Here is a 16749-nt window from a genome sequence, read left to right on the forward strand (position 1 = left end):
CTAAACAAGGTTCTGTACAGCAGCAGCATGATTTGCCAATTTTTATACTCAATGTCCCATGGCGTATGCCTTCTTAACTGCCTTGACCATCTGTGTTGTTCCTTTCAGGGAGCAGAGGACTTGAACGCCCAGTCAATATTCTGCCTGTCAATATTCCCACTGGTTTTGCCATTTACTGTATAATTCCAACCTGGATTAGACCTTCCAAAATGCATTAACATCACATTTGTCCGGATTAAACTCCATCAGCCATTTCTCCTCCCAAGTCTCCAACCGATCTATATCCTGCAATATCCTCTGACAATCCTCTTCACGATGCCCAACACCACCAATCTTTGCGTCGTCCGCAAAAAATCAAACCAGCTCCATTTTCCTCCAAATCACTTATATATACTATGAACAACAAAAGGTCCCAGTGGAACACCACTAGTCACAGCCTTCCATTCAGAAAAGCATCATTCCACCACTACCCTCTGTCTTCTATGACCGAACCAGTTCCGCATCCATCTTGCCAGCTCAACTGACCCCGTGTGACTTCACCTTTTGTGCCTGCCTCCATGAGGGACATTGTAAAAGGATTTACTGAAGTCCATGTGACAACATCCACTGCCCTACCTTCATAAATCATCTTTGTCACTTCCTCACAATACTCGATCAAGTTAGTGAGACACGACCTCCCCTTCACTAAACCATGCTGCTTTTCACTAATCAGTCCATTTGTGTCCAAATGAGTGTAAATCCTGTCCCTAAGAATCTTTTCCAATAATTTCCCTACCACTGAAGTAAGGCTCACTGGCCTACAATTTCATGGGTTATCCCTTCTTAAACAAAGGAACAACAATGGCTGTTCTCCAGTCCTCTGGGACCTCATCTGTAGCCAATGAGGATACAAAGATTTCTGTCATGGCCCCAGCAATATCCTCCCTTACCTCTCTCCGTATTCTAGAGGTATAGCCCATCAGGCCCTGGGGACTTATACCTCACTGCTTTTTAAGACGCCAACCACCACCTCCTTTTTGATATCTACATGACCCGGAATATCTACACACCCTTCCCAAGACTCATCATCCACCAAGCCATTCTCTTTGGTGAACACTGATGCAAAGTACTCATTTAATACCTCACCATTTCCTCTGGCTCCACGCATCGATTCCCTCCTCCATCCTAGAGTGGGCCAACCCTTTCCCTGGCTATCATCTTGCTATTTTTTTTCATATACGTATAAAATGCCTTGGGATTCTCCTTAATCCTGTTTGCCAAGTACATTTCATGACCCCTTTTAGCCCTCCTAACTCCTTGCTTAAGTTCCTTCCTACTTTATATTTTTCAGGGGCTTTGACTGTTCTCAGCCTTCTAGACCTTTACAAATGCTTCCTTTTTTTTTTTGAATAGGCTCACAATTATCTAAGGTTCCTGAAACTTGCCATACTGATCCTTAATCCTCACAGAAACATGCCGGTCCTGAATTCTAATCAACTGATATTTGAAAGACACCCACATGTCAGAAGTTGATTTCAAACAGCTGCCCAATGTTGTTGTAATTAGCCTTCCCCAATCAAATACCAAGGTTTCCATCCCTCGACACAGACAGGTACGCACAGGTGTAAGTGTAACTCCTGGGACACCTGAGCCAGGCACGTCAAACAGCTAGGAACTAACCATACGCTGCTCACTGCCCTCCCTGTAAGGCCTATGAATCAGGATAAGCATGCAAGGGAACCTTTTGTTACAGAAATAACAGAGCCAGGATAAGTCTGTTCTCGATCTACGAATACTCATAGCACATACGCACATTATCTGTAGAGACTTTGCTGTATGCGAGGGTGGAGAAGGCTACAATCATAGTTAAATCCTTCACTCTGGACAAACTGCTGTGAAGGTTCCCTCCCTCAGCACAAGAGGCTGTTTAGGCAACAGGCTGAGAGGCCTCCTTCTGTGCTGTGTGTGTGCCCTGTTTGCGTCCCACACTCTGATAATTGCCTTTCTCATGCAACTTTCCAATTTCCAGCTTTTAATTTTCATGGATTTTGATTCACAAACAAGTCATGACAGAGAATCCCAAGCTCAAACACCTCTTTCTGTCTAAAAATATTTTTGTTTCAATTCTCTTTGCAATTAGCTTAGGTTTCTCCAAGTGTTCATTAATTCCCCCCAGTATTATAGACTCTGTTTACCAACGACCCGAGTGAAACTAACTGGTCAATTAAGGCTGAATTGTCTTTATCTCTTTTTTTTTTTGAAGGTGGTGGGTGCGCGAGGAAGGCAGGGGCAGGCAAAATTCACCTCCCTCCTATCTCCTGGCACAAGATTTTCAATGTATAGTCGCGTTCATTGCTATTTCTTCTATTTCTTTGCTTAAGCTCCCAAGAGATAAACCATCAGATTCTGCAATTTGTTTACCTTAAATCTGGCTAACACTATTGTTAACTTCACAGAATTACAATCAAATGTTAGAGCACAGTAAGAGTCCAAAGGTCCATGCCAGTGTTCACGCTCCACGTGAGTCTCCCACTGCCCCCTCTTCATCACATTCCATCATCCTATCATTCTATTCCTTCCTCTCCAGTGTTTACCCAGCTTCCTGTTAATTGCATCGGGACTATTTGCCTTACAAGGTTGTGGCACTGTCTAGAAGAGGGAAGTGTGGTAAAGCTCAGGCCAAGGCCAACTCTCGCTCTTATCTGGCTGGACTGCAGTTCCCGGTGAGCTGTATTCTCAGACTCCTGGGAGGGGGCAACTATGCGTGTGGGTGCCGGAGCCCCGGCCTACCTGGCTGCTGTGCTCGAGTATCTGACAACTGAAATCCCAGTGCTGGCCAGCAACGCGACCCGGGTCCAGTCCCTGTGTGAACAAGTCCCATATTCTAATTTCTCTCTGGATGAAGAAGTTTCTTCTCAATTCCTTATAGTGACAGTCTTGTATTTACGATCCCTAGTTCTTGTTTCGACCACAAGTGGCAACATCTTCCTGTGTCCAACCTTAGAAATCTTCTCATAATCTGAAAGACCTCTATATACCATCTTCAGCTGTATCAGCCCCAACCGTGCACATGAGGTGGAGGCATTCACTCTCCGGAGCAGCTCACACCAGACCCTCTCCTCTATAACCTCTCCCAGCTCTTCCTCCCACTTTGCTTTGATCTCTTCCAGTGGTGCCTTATCCTCTTCCAGAATAGCTCCTTACACCACTGACACTGCCCCCTTCTCCAGTCCCCTTGTCGTCAGCACCTCCTCCAGCAATGTGAAGGCCGGTTCCGCCGGGAAGCTCTGTATCTCCTTTGTGGCAAAATCTCGAACCTGCATGTATCTAAACACTTCTCCCTACTCCAGGCCATACTTCGCTTCCAGCTCCCTCAATCCTGCAAACCGGCCCCGAAGAAACAAATCTTTTAACGTCTTTATCCCCTTCTCTTCCCATTTCCAAACTTCCATCCCACCTCCCTGGCTCAAATCTGTGGTTCCCCCGAATCGGCATTTCTTTTGACCCTGCCCCCAACCCGAAGTGTTGGCGAAACTGCCTCCAGATTTTCATGAAGCTATTATTACCGGACTCCCTGAATATTTCCCCGGAGCGGCGCTGTTGCTAGAGCTTTCAGCCCCGACCCCCTGCACAAACTCTCCTCCATTCTGACCCACTGGGAATCAACCCTCCGTTCCTTCTCCACATTCGCTGCCCAGTTGTAGTACATCAGGTTCGGGAGACCCAAACCCCCTGCCTGCCTTCCCCTCTGTAGCAGCACCTTTCTCACTCTGGCCACCTTCCCTCCCCATATGAATGGGGTAATCCTTCCCTCAATCTCCCTGAAAAAAGACTTTGGCAGGAAAATCGGTAGGCATTGAAAAATAAACAGGAATCGTGGCAACACATTCATTTTAACCGCCTGTACCCGACCTGCCAGTGACAGAGGAAGACCATCCCACCTTGCCAGATCGGCTTTCACTCTCCCCTAGTGATGTTGTACCTGCGAAGCCTCCCCACTCCCGGGCAACCTGCACTCCCAGATACCTAAAGTGAGTCCCTGCCCTACAGAATGGCAGCCCCCCAACCCCTGCCCCCACACCTGGCTGAGACACCACAAAATACTCACTCTTGTCCAGGTTCAGCTTGTACCCCGAGAAAGACCCAAATACTCGCAGTAGCTCCAATATTCCTCCTATCGACGCACTCAGTTCCGACACATACAGCAGCAGGTCGTCGGCATATAAGGACACCTATGCTCTATCCCCCCCCCCGCACTATTCCTTTCCATGCTCCCGAACTTCTTAATGCGATGACCAACGTCTCAATCGCAAGTGCAAACAGCAGGGGGCGGGGGGACATAGGGCATCCCTGTCATGGGCACTATTTATTATGCACTTTCAAGAACTGGATAACATCGAACATTAGTTGGGGGGGGGGGGGGGGGGGGGGGAGGCTGGCTGTGTATATTAAGGATGACTATGGGTAACCCCTGATTCCTTTTTGTCATTTGTTTGTGTAAACCTGCAGGCTAACGTTTGGGGGTTGGTGGGAGGATGGGATTTTTGTTATTCTTATGGGGATTGATATAGAACATAGAACAGAACAGGCCCTTCGGCCCTCGATGTTGTGCCGAGCATTGTCCGAAAAATCTGTTGCTGATTATTGTTTATTGTTGGTGGGTGTAAATTCGGGAGAAAATGTGAAAAAGGCGGAGAATAAAAATATATTTTTAAAAAACAAACAAATAATTCCCTCAATTGTGTCAAGTTCAATATCCAATGACCAGAAAGTGATGGAAATATATCCTCCTTTAATTATTCCTCTCTTCCAATGTTGCTCTTATTAGCCTTAGTTTTATTAGCTCTGATTATGTCACCTTTGCTCACGAGTCGCCAGGTATCTTTCTGATACCGCCACGTGGTTCAAGCTCGAGTTATGATTAATAAGTCAGCACACCGCTTAGTAAGACTGAAATCAATGGTCATTTATTATGTACAGCAATCAATACTTGCACGATAATCCTACTATCTATATCAAAACCTACCACTACTGGCCAATATTTAACTTTAGGAGATGGCCCACCAGGTCAGGCAACAAATAGTTTATCGAATTGGATCTGGCCTGCGGGATTCAAAAAGGCTGATACGGGTCGATGGCTAGGAATCTCTATCGGGTAGCGATCGCTGGAGTCAGACTTACGGTTCTTTGTCGAAGGTTCTTGTGAAGGTTGCGAGCAGGTGAAGAAGGGAGAGAGAGAGAGAGAGCGATCTGAACTTGGCCACTTACTTTATAGGGTCCAGGGGCTTCCCGCCTCATCTTTGGGTTGTGGGGGTGAAACCCATGCAGACATGGGGAGAATGTGCAAACTCCACACAGACAGTCACCCAGGGCTGGGATTCGAACCCAGGTCCTCAGCGCCGCAGTCCCAGTGCTAACCATTACGCCACATGCCGCCCCCAATGTCTCCAGTTTAAAATTCTTATTCTTGTTTTTCTTATTCCTAACCCTCCGCAAAAGTCACCAAAGTCCCAGAGGACCCTGTGGTGATATGCATCACTGTGAATACACAAGGGGTTAATGTAAATACACTATGACTAAATAAACACTAGAGGGAGCACCGGAGATGTCATGACATGCAGACATACAGCCAATGAACACAGAGTAGGACACGACCAATGGGCAGTCAAGACACCCAGAGGCAACACTACCACAAGGTGGCAACCCATATAAAATGCTCTTTCTCTTTCCACAGGCGACACACAGAAAAGGACAGGGGCAGATCAGAAGCATCACACCCACCACATGGCTTAGAGCAGAATGGTTAGTTAGACTGAGTCACTATAGCAAGATTAGCAGGAGAGTCGAACTCAAGTAGGAGAATTGTTAACTGTTCAATAAATGTGTTAAACCCATCTCCAAGTCTGAACCTTCCTTTGTCAGAGATACATCAAGGAAGCAGCTTATGCTACATGAAGAAGCCAAATGAAGAACACAACAGGCCCTGGGCTGTTTGTTTTTGTGAGTGAGTGTGAGTGTGAGAGTGTGAGAGTGTGAGAGTGTGAGAGTGTGAGAGTGTGAGAGTGTGAGAGTGTGAGAGTGTGAGAGTGTGAGAGTGTGAGAGTGTGAGTGTGAGAGAGAGAGAGCGAGAGCTGACTGGTGGGGATTTAACCTGAGGGTCACTACTCCTCCGGTGAGGGGCAAGGTTCATGGAATAATCTCAACCGGTACGGGAATTGAACCTGAGCAATTGGCGTTGCTCTGCATCACAAACCAGCTGTCAGACAACAGAGCTAACCAACATGACCAAAACAACCAATCAGGCCATTATCGTGTGTGCTGCTTGTGGGAGCTCGTGGATTAGCCACAGTGTTTCCAAATCAGTGGCAACACTTTCATTGGCTGTGAAATCTTGAGATCAGGAAATGTTCTATTTAAATTCATGACTTTCCTTTTCCATCCTCTGTGCCCTCTTCAGTGTCACAGCGGGCGTACAGCAGAGCAATCACAAATCAAAGGTCAAATCAGACAGCCTAGCAAAGGAGCCAGGATGTTGTGTCTCAGGAAGAAAGAAATATTCAAGTCTAGGAAACTCACCACCTGCTACTCCATGATAGCTCCACTGTGGCACCCACACTGCGGCACAGTGGTTAGCACTGCTGCCTCATAGCACCAGGGACTCGGGTTCGATTCCGATCTCATGTGACTGTGTGGAGTGTGCATATTCTCCCAGTGTCTGTGTGGGTTTCCTCCGGGTGCTCCGGTTTTCATGATTGACACCCACTCTTCTACTTTAGCTATCCTTATTGCGTCAACATTTCCATGGGTGACACGAGTTAAACCAGGCATGACCTGCTGTGTTGGTTTTCCTGATTACGGAAATTTATAAATGGAAGATCCAAACGGTCTTGAAGATTTTAAGTGATGGGGCTGTGACTATTTCCTTTGCCATCTTCTTCCATTGTGGGATTATTCTTGCTGAGGCACAATTTTGGCAACAAATGGTCTGTGTGTGGGTAGCAACCTCATGTTTTGTCATTACCAGAGGGCACCAGGTACCATTTCTGTCAACTCCCACCAGCCCATTTCAAATTTTATAGAACGCCGTCAGTCTATTTTTCTCCCTCCTTTGTTGTAGTGATTCCCATTCCAAATCTTTGATCAAGGATGTGAAACTGGTGTATTTCCCATCCTGATTCGTGTCTTTGGATCACTTCAATGTTACTTGTATATGTCTCATCATATGAAGAACACAGACACACACACACAGACAGACACACCGAATAACCTCCTTGTGGGCTGGAGGGTTCTATGATCCCTCTCTGTTCTAATGTAACCACATCTCCCTTGCCCATGCATTCTCCCACAGCATGTCCAAAGTTTGCATTCCTTCTGATCCTATACAAATGTAGTACATAAGAACATAACTAGGAGCAGGAGTAAGCCATCTGGCCCCTCGAGCCTGCTCCACCATTTAATGAGATCATGGCTGATCTTTTGTGGACTCAGCTCCACTTTCCGGCCCGAACACCATAACCCTTAATCCCTTTATTCTTCAAAAAACTATCTATCTTTATCTTAAAAACGTTTAATGAGGGAGCCTCTATTGCTTCACCGGGCAAGGAATTCCATAGATTCACAACCCTTTGGGTGAAGAAGTTCCTCCTAAACTCAGTCCTAAATCTACTTCCCCTTATTTTGAGGCTATGCCCCCTAGTTCTGCTTTCACCCGCCAGTGGAAACAACCTGCCCGCATCTATCCTATCTATTCCCTTCATAATTTTATATGTTTCTATAAGATCCCCCCTCATCCTTCTAAATTCCAACGAGTACAGTCCCAGTCTACTCAACCTCTCCTCGTAATCCAACCCCTTCAGCTCTGGGATTAACCTAGTGAATCTCCTCTGCACACCCTCCAGTGCCAGTACGTCCTTTTTCAAGTAAGGAGACCAAAACTGAACTGAACACAATACTCCAGGTGTGGCCTCACTAACACCTTGTACAATTGCAGCATAACCTCACTAGTCTTAAACTCCATCCCTCTAGCAATGAAGGACAAAATTCCATTCGCCTTCTTAATCACCTGTTGCACCTGTAAACCAACTTTTTGCGACCCATGCACTCGCACACCCAGGTCTCTCTGCACAGCAGCTTGTTTTAATATTTTATCATTTAAATAATAATCCCTTTTGCTGTTATTCCTACCAAAATGGATAACCTCACATTTGTCAACATTGTATTCCATCTGCCAGACCCGAGCCCATTCACTTAGCATTTCCAAATCCCTCTGCAAACTTCCAGTATCCTCTGCACTTTTTGCTTTACCACTCAACATTACCCACAAGCTTCTAGCTACAGCCCTGACAACACACCACTGCCAATACACCTGTCAGAATGTCCCCATTTGCGTAGCAGGGCTGGGCTCAATCACAATAACACCCGGCCAATGGAAGTTTTCTATTTTGGGTCTCACCAGAAAACTTATAGAATCATACAATTTACAGTGCAGGAGGCCATTCGGCCCATCGAGTCTGCACCAGCCCTTACAGAGAGCACTCTGCTGAAGCCGACGTATCTACCCTATCCCCGTAACCCAGTAACCCCCATTTAATATTTTTTTGACACTAAGGGCAATTTAACATGGTCAATCCACCTAATCCCACATCTTTGGACTGTGGGAGGAAACCGGAGCACCCGGATGAAACCCACACAGACACGGGGAGAACGTGCAGACTCCACACAGACAGTGACCCAACCGGGAATCGAACCTGGGACCCTGGAGCGGTGGAGCAACTGTACTAACCACTATGCTATCGCGCTGCCCCTTGTACCATGAATCTCAGTTCCAGCCCCTATTTCCACAGAGGAGGAATATCCCAGAGGAGTTTCACATTGATAACTCGTCATTCAGATAATTGCATCCCCATAAAATCACCTGCCTCCATTTTTATCTCAATCTCATTGGTACTGAAACTCTCAACCACGCACATCACACTGCACCCCATTACTCATCACCCTGCCCTCCATCCCCTCATTACTCCCAACACCCGTCGCACGACCCCTCAGCCCCTGCCCTACAACCTCTCATCCCGTGCCTTACAACCCACCCCCACCCCTACGACCCCGGCCACATGCTACATCCCTAGGCCTGCACCCATCCATCCTGCCACTGCTACATTCTGCCCTACAATCCCCACTCAATGCTACAATCCTCACCCAGTCACCACCTCCCACCATATGCTACAGCCCTACAGCCACCCCCCCCCCCCCACCCAACCTTCACACCCTCTGCCCTAAACCAGTCAGTGGCCCGATGACGACCTTGGCTACACCTGATGCTCCTCTCGCATCCCCTTACTCAATATACACGCCACCTCTTTCGAGTGGCTCTTCAGGTGTTGCTTAGTCCATTCTCCGAAACAATTTTCCAAGCTCTGGCTCAATGTCGAAGTGCCCTTTGTGTGAATTGTGCTATATCAAGAGTCAATACCATTGAGTTCAGAGTGTGCGACCCCGTTGATAAAAAAAAACATCTTCAATTCTTCAGCTCATTCTTGACTAAATAGCAAGAAATGTTTGCAAGTGAATGTGATGGGAATTGGAATGGAGTACAGGAGTCATATGGGAGTGGAGATGCAAGTGACTGCTGACAGAGCTGCTCCCTCACACATAGTAATTCCTGAACTGAGCTGCACTCGAGAACTTACATGTCCAGATTTTACGAAACATAATTTTAAAAGTGGAAGGGAATGTCACAACCGAACAACAGAAGTTCCTAAAGAACACAAGGAATTCCCCACCCCCTCTCCCAAATGTTACTGTTGTGTTCGATGCACAGTGGTGGACAGCCAGAATCATCTTCTATACAGACTGTACAAGGCATTGTACAGTGCTCAAAAAACTTCAAATTGTTCATTTAGAAAGTATTGACCAGTAAACTAAAAAGTTTGGATTATTTACCATCCTATGTGTTATACAATTGCAAATTTACTGAACTGTGTGATGTCAACTCACCTCAACCTAAAACAGGATAAAATATTTCCAAGTAGCGAATATGACAACGGTACAATATGAGTCAAACATCCCAACAGTGCTGGGTGTTGGCGATGTTGGAGCGAGTGATTCAGAGTTTGTCCAACTCAGTTCAATAAAAGTGGGATCAATATTTATTTAAATGGTTTTTTTTCTACACCGACCCCGACAGTTCTGAAGATATGAACTCCAATCAAGCACAAATGCGATGACTACTAAGCCACCTCTGGGACCACCTCAATCCCATTGTGGCCAGTCCACAGCCACCAGTGGGGACCATTCAATTGGATCAGAAATCCTGACTGATTTCACTGCCAACCACCCTTGCCACCCCCTCCACAAATGGAGGAGAACATCAATTACATCTTCCTCCCCATCCCTCCATCCCCATTGTATTATCCATTCAGTCAGTCGGAGAACAGTGCCCAGCATCCAATACACATGCATAACTAAGTGTTAATGTAAAGGCTGTTTAAAGATCCCCTTGTTCTGGACTCCCTAGCCAGGGGAAATCTACCCAATCCACTCCTTCACTCATCTGACACACAGGCAAGCTATACACCGGGCCTCCCACCGAGAGAATAACATCCTGCAACTATTCCCATAATATTCAACGGCCTTTAGTATAATATTCAGGAAGAATTTTCAATCCCGTGCTGAATAGATCATTCACTGTGCATCAATGGCCATGGTTCCATCACATCCTCAGCTCACAGGGACTTTTCTTCTACAGCACACCCAGTCAAATCAAGCTCCAACATTTTACACAGTACTGTTTTTGACGCTCCGTGCACACTGACTCCTCTATTCGGAGAACTCTTCCTCAGCACACCCTGGACACACTGCATCATGCTTACTTGATCAACCTCCAAAGCAACAAATAAAAATGTGCAGAGCCTGGGACCAAGTCTTAAGCCATTAACCAGCACAAGAGAGTTGCTGAAAGGTACAGGGCTAAAACCTCAAAAACAACTGAAGGGCCAAATGGGTCACATTTGGAAGTTATTTCATTCTCGATCCCTGGATTACAGCCAAGGCAGAACACCCTTTCCTACACAAACTCTGATCTGGCCCATGCATTCAGAAATTTTTGAATAGTAACCTGGAGGACAGTCACAGTCTTTTGCTGTGGAGCCACTCAGGTGGTCACTGCCCGGCTTCCTATGGGGCAGGGCGAGGGGGCAGCTGAAATGGAGATACATCAACAAATCTAGGTCCAATTTTTCTTATTTCCCTTCCCGCAGAGAAGAGAACATAGTTCAGGTGCAGAGATCTTACTCGCGCTCCCACCAGAGGCAACAACACAAAGTAGCATGACCATCGGGTAAAGCAACAATCGTCCTCCATCTCACAATCCTGACCAAACTAGGCCCAGGGGCCAGGGGCCAAAGGGTTCAGCCCTCAAACCCGGCTGTTCCCAGGACAGGAACCATATCCAAAAACTTTTCATGTTCATCTTCTCCCCCAGCAGGCTATAGACCAAAACCCAGTTCAAAGCAAACTCTTAAAACATAAAAGCCACCAAAAAGAAAAAATAAATCTCAAGTACCTGTAAGATGGGCAACTGATGGCAAAACGTTGCATTTCTTGAAAAATTCGTCTGTTTCTGGATCAACAACCAATAGCGAGGTCTCCACACCGCCCGTCTTAATGGCTGTCACCACATCAGAGTGCTGCTTCCCTTCAACATTCTCGCCATTGACCTATAAAACACACGCACACCTGTCAAACTGCAGGTAAGAGACACAACAAAACAAGACAGCGACAAAAAGGACTATCGAGTGACAATCACAACAGTATAGCACTACATTCTGTCAATGTAGAATACGGAGAGTGATTTGCCTGTGGATCAAGGTAGCGCTTGACCGAGTGTGGGATAAAGGAGCCTGAGCAAATAGGAATTAGTGGGGGGAAACCATCTGCTGGTTGGAGTCACAACAGCACAAAGGAAGATGGTTGACGTTGTTGGAGGTCAATCACCTCAGTCCCAGGATATCACTGCATGGGTTCCTCAGGGTAGCATCCTAGGCCGAACTATCTTCAGCTGCTTCATCAATGACCTTTCTTCCAACAGAAGGTCAGAAGTGGAGATTTTCACAATGTTCAACACCATTCACAACTTCCCAGATACTGAATAGACTGTCGTGTATTTGCAGAATGTCACTCAGGAACACTTGATAAATGAACTTTTTATTGTGGTGTGTTCTCTCTCACACCTGCTGCTTTGGTGTTTCCCACTCTACGTCGCATTACATCACTTCCTTGCATGCATTACTACATCCGAGCTCTACAGCGCGCCAAAGGGACAAATATATAATATTTCCTCCCCCTTTATTTAAAACATCCCCAAAACAAATTTGACATGAACAATAGTCAATAGGTTAGTCACTCTTGTTAATTCAGGCGATCTGGAGGTTGTCGCTCTCGGAACGATTCACAGAGAAGCTCAGCCATTTTCACCTCGACACTGCTGGGAGCAGTGGTTGGTTTAACCGATGTTGACATGGGAACTAGAGGTTGTACCTGTGCCTGATCAGACGGCGAGGTGTTGACTTCCTCAGTGGTGTCGGGTTCTACAGCAAAGACAGACTTGGTATGTCTGAACCCAAATTCTCAACAGACTCCAATTTTAGTGGATTTTATCCTTCAGATAATGTCATCCGAGGTCTGGACAGTATAAGAGACAGGTCCAGTTTGCGCAGACAGTGGCAGGAACCCATTTCTCCCCAGAGGAGGAATCCCGAGCCAAGACTCCATGACCCTGGAAAACTCTGTGCTTTGTCTCACTATCGTGCTAGAGGTGGACTTACAATGAAACACACAGCGCATAGGCACAGGGCCCTGACCAGGGTTGGGGGGGGGGCACTCATGCCCGCCAGTGACTGCGAGCACCAATCAGAGCCTGACAGGCTCAACTTAGCAGCAGTCAAGGCGAATATCTCCTCAGTTTACTGAACTACCTTTTTTGCAAATTGGCATAAAAAGCCATGAAGGAGGGAGGCGAGGAGCCAGCCAGTCGGTCAAGACTCAGAAGCAGGCAGTCATCAATGGGAGCAGGGGCAACTCATGCCCCAGGTCAGGGCTAAGGGCTGGGTAAACCATAGTTGAGCAGCGGAGCCAGCAGGGAGGAAAGGCCTTCAAGGCGAGGTGTGAGCAGTCAAACTGCTGTTTTTTTCTCACTTGCAAGCGGTGATTGGTGGGTTATCTAGTTGATTAAAGTACAAAATATTCCCTTCAGGACAGCCACGTAATGGCAATCTTGAAAGCCCATCTGTACTACCGTGAAAAGTAGACTGGAGGTATTTAATGGTGCAAATTGATGCAGACACGAGCAATGCCCATCTATGCATTCTACTTGCAGCGAGTGACGGAATTCCTGAGGATGGTCCAAAAATGGTACTGAGTGGACAATGGTTCATCAGTAATGCAAACTCTCTCCCATACAGGAATCGATGGAATTTCTTGATGCAGACGATGATCCCCAATGCTTCCCGTTCAATCTGGGCATAGAACATTCAGTGCAGAAGGAGGCCATTCAGCCCATCGAGTCTGCACCAACCCACTTAAGCCCTCACTTCCACCCTATCCCCATAATCCAATAACCCCCCCTAACCTTTCTGGACACTAAGGGCAATTTATCATGGCCAATCCAGCTAACCTGCACGTCTTTGGACTGTGGGAGGAAACCGGAGTAAACCCACGCAGACACGGGGAGAATGTGCAGACTCCGCAGACAGTGACCCAGCAGGGAATCAAACCTGGGTTCCTTTCACTGTGAAGCTACAGTGCTATCCACTTGTGCTACCGTGCTGCCCAATGGAAGCACGGTTGCTATCAGCTTTGCTTAAGGTTCAAAAAGCAAAAGCAATGGGTCTTTCTTCACCCAATGGCATGACGTGCGAGATCACCACACCAGATGACACCATAAGGAGATGAATGGGCAAAATAGAATCAAAGTGCGAGAGAGCTTCAGACTCAAGTAATGTTTCTTTGAAGGGGTTATCGCATTGGTCTGATCACTTCCACGCCTTGTTCAGGCACATGAGGTTACAGAATTGTTGCCAAGTTTGGGACAAATCTTCCATAACGATTCCCAGGGAGGAACATAATAAGCTTATATTCTGAGGAACAGGCACCTCTGTGATGGCCTTAATCTTGGAAGGAAATTTGTGAGGGCCGGTGGTGTCAATCACATGTCCCAAGTACTCAACGGAGGATTGGAAGGAGTGCGTCCTTACTCAGACCATAGTCTTCCAATCTCTGGAAGCATCCAGTGTCAAAGGTGCCCCGCTTCATCTCTTCTCGTGGATAGGATGTCGTCCAGATAACATTGGACTCTGCTCAGTCCACTCAAGATCTGGTCCATTAAGCTTTGAAACAATGCAGGAGCAGATGTGATACCAAACTGCAATCTTCAGTACCGGAACACGTCCTGGTGAGTCACGATTGTCAGAAGTTCCTGTGACTTTGTGCCGACATGTGTCTGCAAGTAGGCCTGGCTCAGGTCAATTTCACGCCAATCCCGCAAACAGTTGCTCAATGTGAGGTAATGGGTACTGTTCAGCACATAACGCCGGATTTATGGTGACTTAAAAGTCCCCACAAATCCTCATGGAGCCATCTTTCTTGATAACTGGAACAATAGGTGGAACCCATTTGCTGAAGCTAAGTTTAGTCTTCACAAGCCACTCCAAGTCAGCCTCCATCTTCAGCCTAATAGCATGTGATACAGATCATGCCGTCAAACATTTTGCTTGGCTTTCATCTTATATTTTTAGTTTGACTGCAATGTCCTTCATGCTCCCCAATTCTGCAGCAAAAACAACAGGTTGCTTTTAAAAAACAAGACCCGATTCCCCATTGGCCATCATGTGCATCTCAGCCCACACAGTTGCAATCTCTCCAGCCATGTACGATCCATCAACACTGGGTAGCCTCCCTTCACTACCTGTAGAGGCAAATCTGCTGTTTGTCCATAGAGTTGCACAGCCACTTCAACACAGCCCTTCATTTCTCCTGTGCACATCTTCAGCACTATTCTTAATGGCTTTAAGAGACCTTGTTGAAGTTTTAAATTGTAGATAATCTCTGGCACCAGCGAGACTGCTGCCCCATGTCAGCTTTAATGGCTGACATGCCAGCAGTGGAGTGACCCAATATCCGTGTGTACTTCTGGCAATGATCAACACAGCTCGTCCTGTGATTGTGTGTCTTCTCGATCCTGTTGTACAGCATGGATATTTTCCCTTTTATTTTGTTTAGATACTATCCTGGTTTGTGCCTTCTTATTATTTATAGTTGGCTTTTAATTCCTGCGAACACGCGCCATGTGTCCTTTATTTCCCTCACAGCTTCGACATACCATGGGCGGAATTCTCTGTTTCTTAGATTAAGTGTTGACGTCGGGGCAGAATTCATGGACTTTCACAACAGCAAAGCTGGCGCTGAACCTGGGCCAATTCAGTGTGCCACATGGAACATCATCGATTCCAATGAAAAACGGCGTGAGATTTGCCGGATCAGTGATTGACACTCGGGAGGATGACAAGCTGCAGCCGCACATACACATTATGATCCCCACACAGACACACACACTCATCCCAGCCAACTAGATGACACTGATTGTACTGGAGCACGCCCATATAGTTGATGGGTCGGCGGGACACCTGTACGACCTATGGCCCTAATTCACAGTGGGCTGTTAGTGGTGTGCGCAGCTGCATGGCTGCCTTGCCGGCTGTGACAATGGTGTTCCTTGCCTGTCCACCGCGACCCTACAGCCCACGTTCTGGCTTCTCCCCCGGCCCTGGCAGAAGCCCGTCAACCAGCGGTACAACTGTCATCAAACTCCGGCGATGTTGGGACACTTTCCGCACCCACTCTCTCTCCCTCAAGCAGTCACGACGCCGGATTCACGATTTCTAAAAGGACAAGTGAACCCGCCATGGGGAACTCGGCCCATCAGAGACGGAGAATCGTGGAGGCCCCGGAGAATACTGGGTCGGGCCCACTAATGACATTCAAACGGTGTGTACTGTACGTGCGCTCCGGACCGCATTGACGCCTCTGTCGATGCAGTGAAGAACTGTGATTTTGCGTCAAATCGGCAGGCACCGAGATTTTGCTGTCGGAACGTTTTCTCCGCCCAATTGAGTTTCATGATTTCGGCGTCAGCTAACGGAGAATCCCGCCCCATGTCTTCACACCAGCATTCAGCAGCTGATAGCCCTGGTATGGCCCATCAGTCACATGCACGGCTCAGGTGACTTTGGGTGCTGATCCAAGAGACATTTTGTACACCCAAGTGGATGAACTCAATTGCCGGGCTTCTTTTGCAGCCAGCTCCAGTGAATCAGCAATTTCAGTGGTTTTCTTCAGAGTGAAATGACTTGAGTTAACAAACGTTTTTGTGTTGTCTCACTGCATTGTCCACAAACAAGTCTGCCACGACTGCCAGTCAGTCTGCAGCTGTGGGTGGTGCTGCTGATCGCCAGCCAAGCAGGATTCTCTGGCGTGCGATTAGGGAAGTGAAAACTAGGGCATCAGCCCTCTTCCCCATGTGTAGCTCTGGCTGTTCGGATACCCCGAAGATTGCCACTCTCTGGCACGGCTCCACGCTCACCCCCACAACCTCAGACATTGTCTCGGAGAAGGCTGTCCAGAACTCTACAAGTTTGGGACAAGCCCAGAACATGTGGGTGTGGTTGGCTGGGCCTCTCCGGCATCGGTCACATTTATCTTCCACCTCCAGGACGAACC

At 47.2% G+C, this 16749-nt stretch overlaps 1 protein-coding gene across 1 annotated transcript in view; it reads right to left on the reverse strand.

Moving 5' to 3' along the window:
* Positions 1-16749, reverse strand: part of LOC140395446 (Na(+)/H(+) exchange regulatory cofactor NHE-RF1-like) — a 132643-nt gene that overhangs the window by 21089 nt on the left and 94805 nt on the right. The window contains exon 3 of the mRNA XM_072483212.1: positions 11540-11693. Coding sequence (XP_072339313.1) covers positions 11540-11693 — 154 coding nt within the window. The remainder of the gene's footprint in view (positions 1-11539; positions 11694-16749) is intronic.

The sequence above is a fragment of the Scyliorhinus torazame genome, chromosome 18, assembly GCF_047496885.1.
Source record: "Scyliorhinus torazame isolate Kashiwa2021f chromosome 18, sScyTor2.1, whole genome shotgun sequence".
NCBI lineage: Eukaryota > Metazoa > Chordata > Chondrichthyes > Carcharhiniformes > Scyliorhinidae > Scyliorhinus > Scyliorhinus torazame.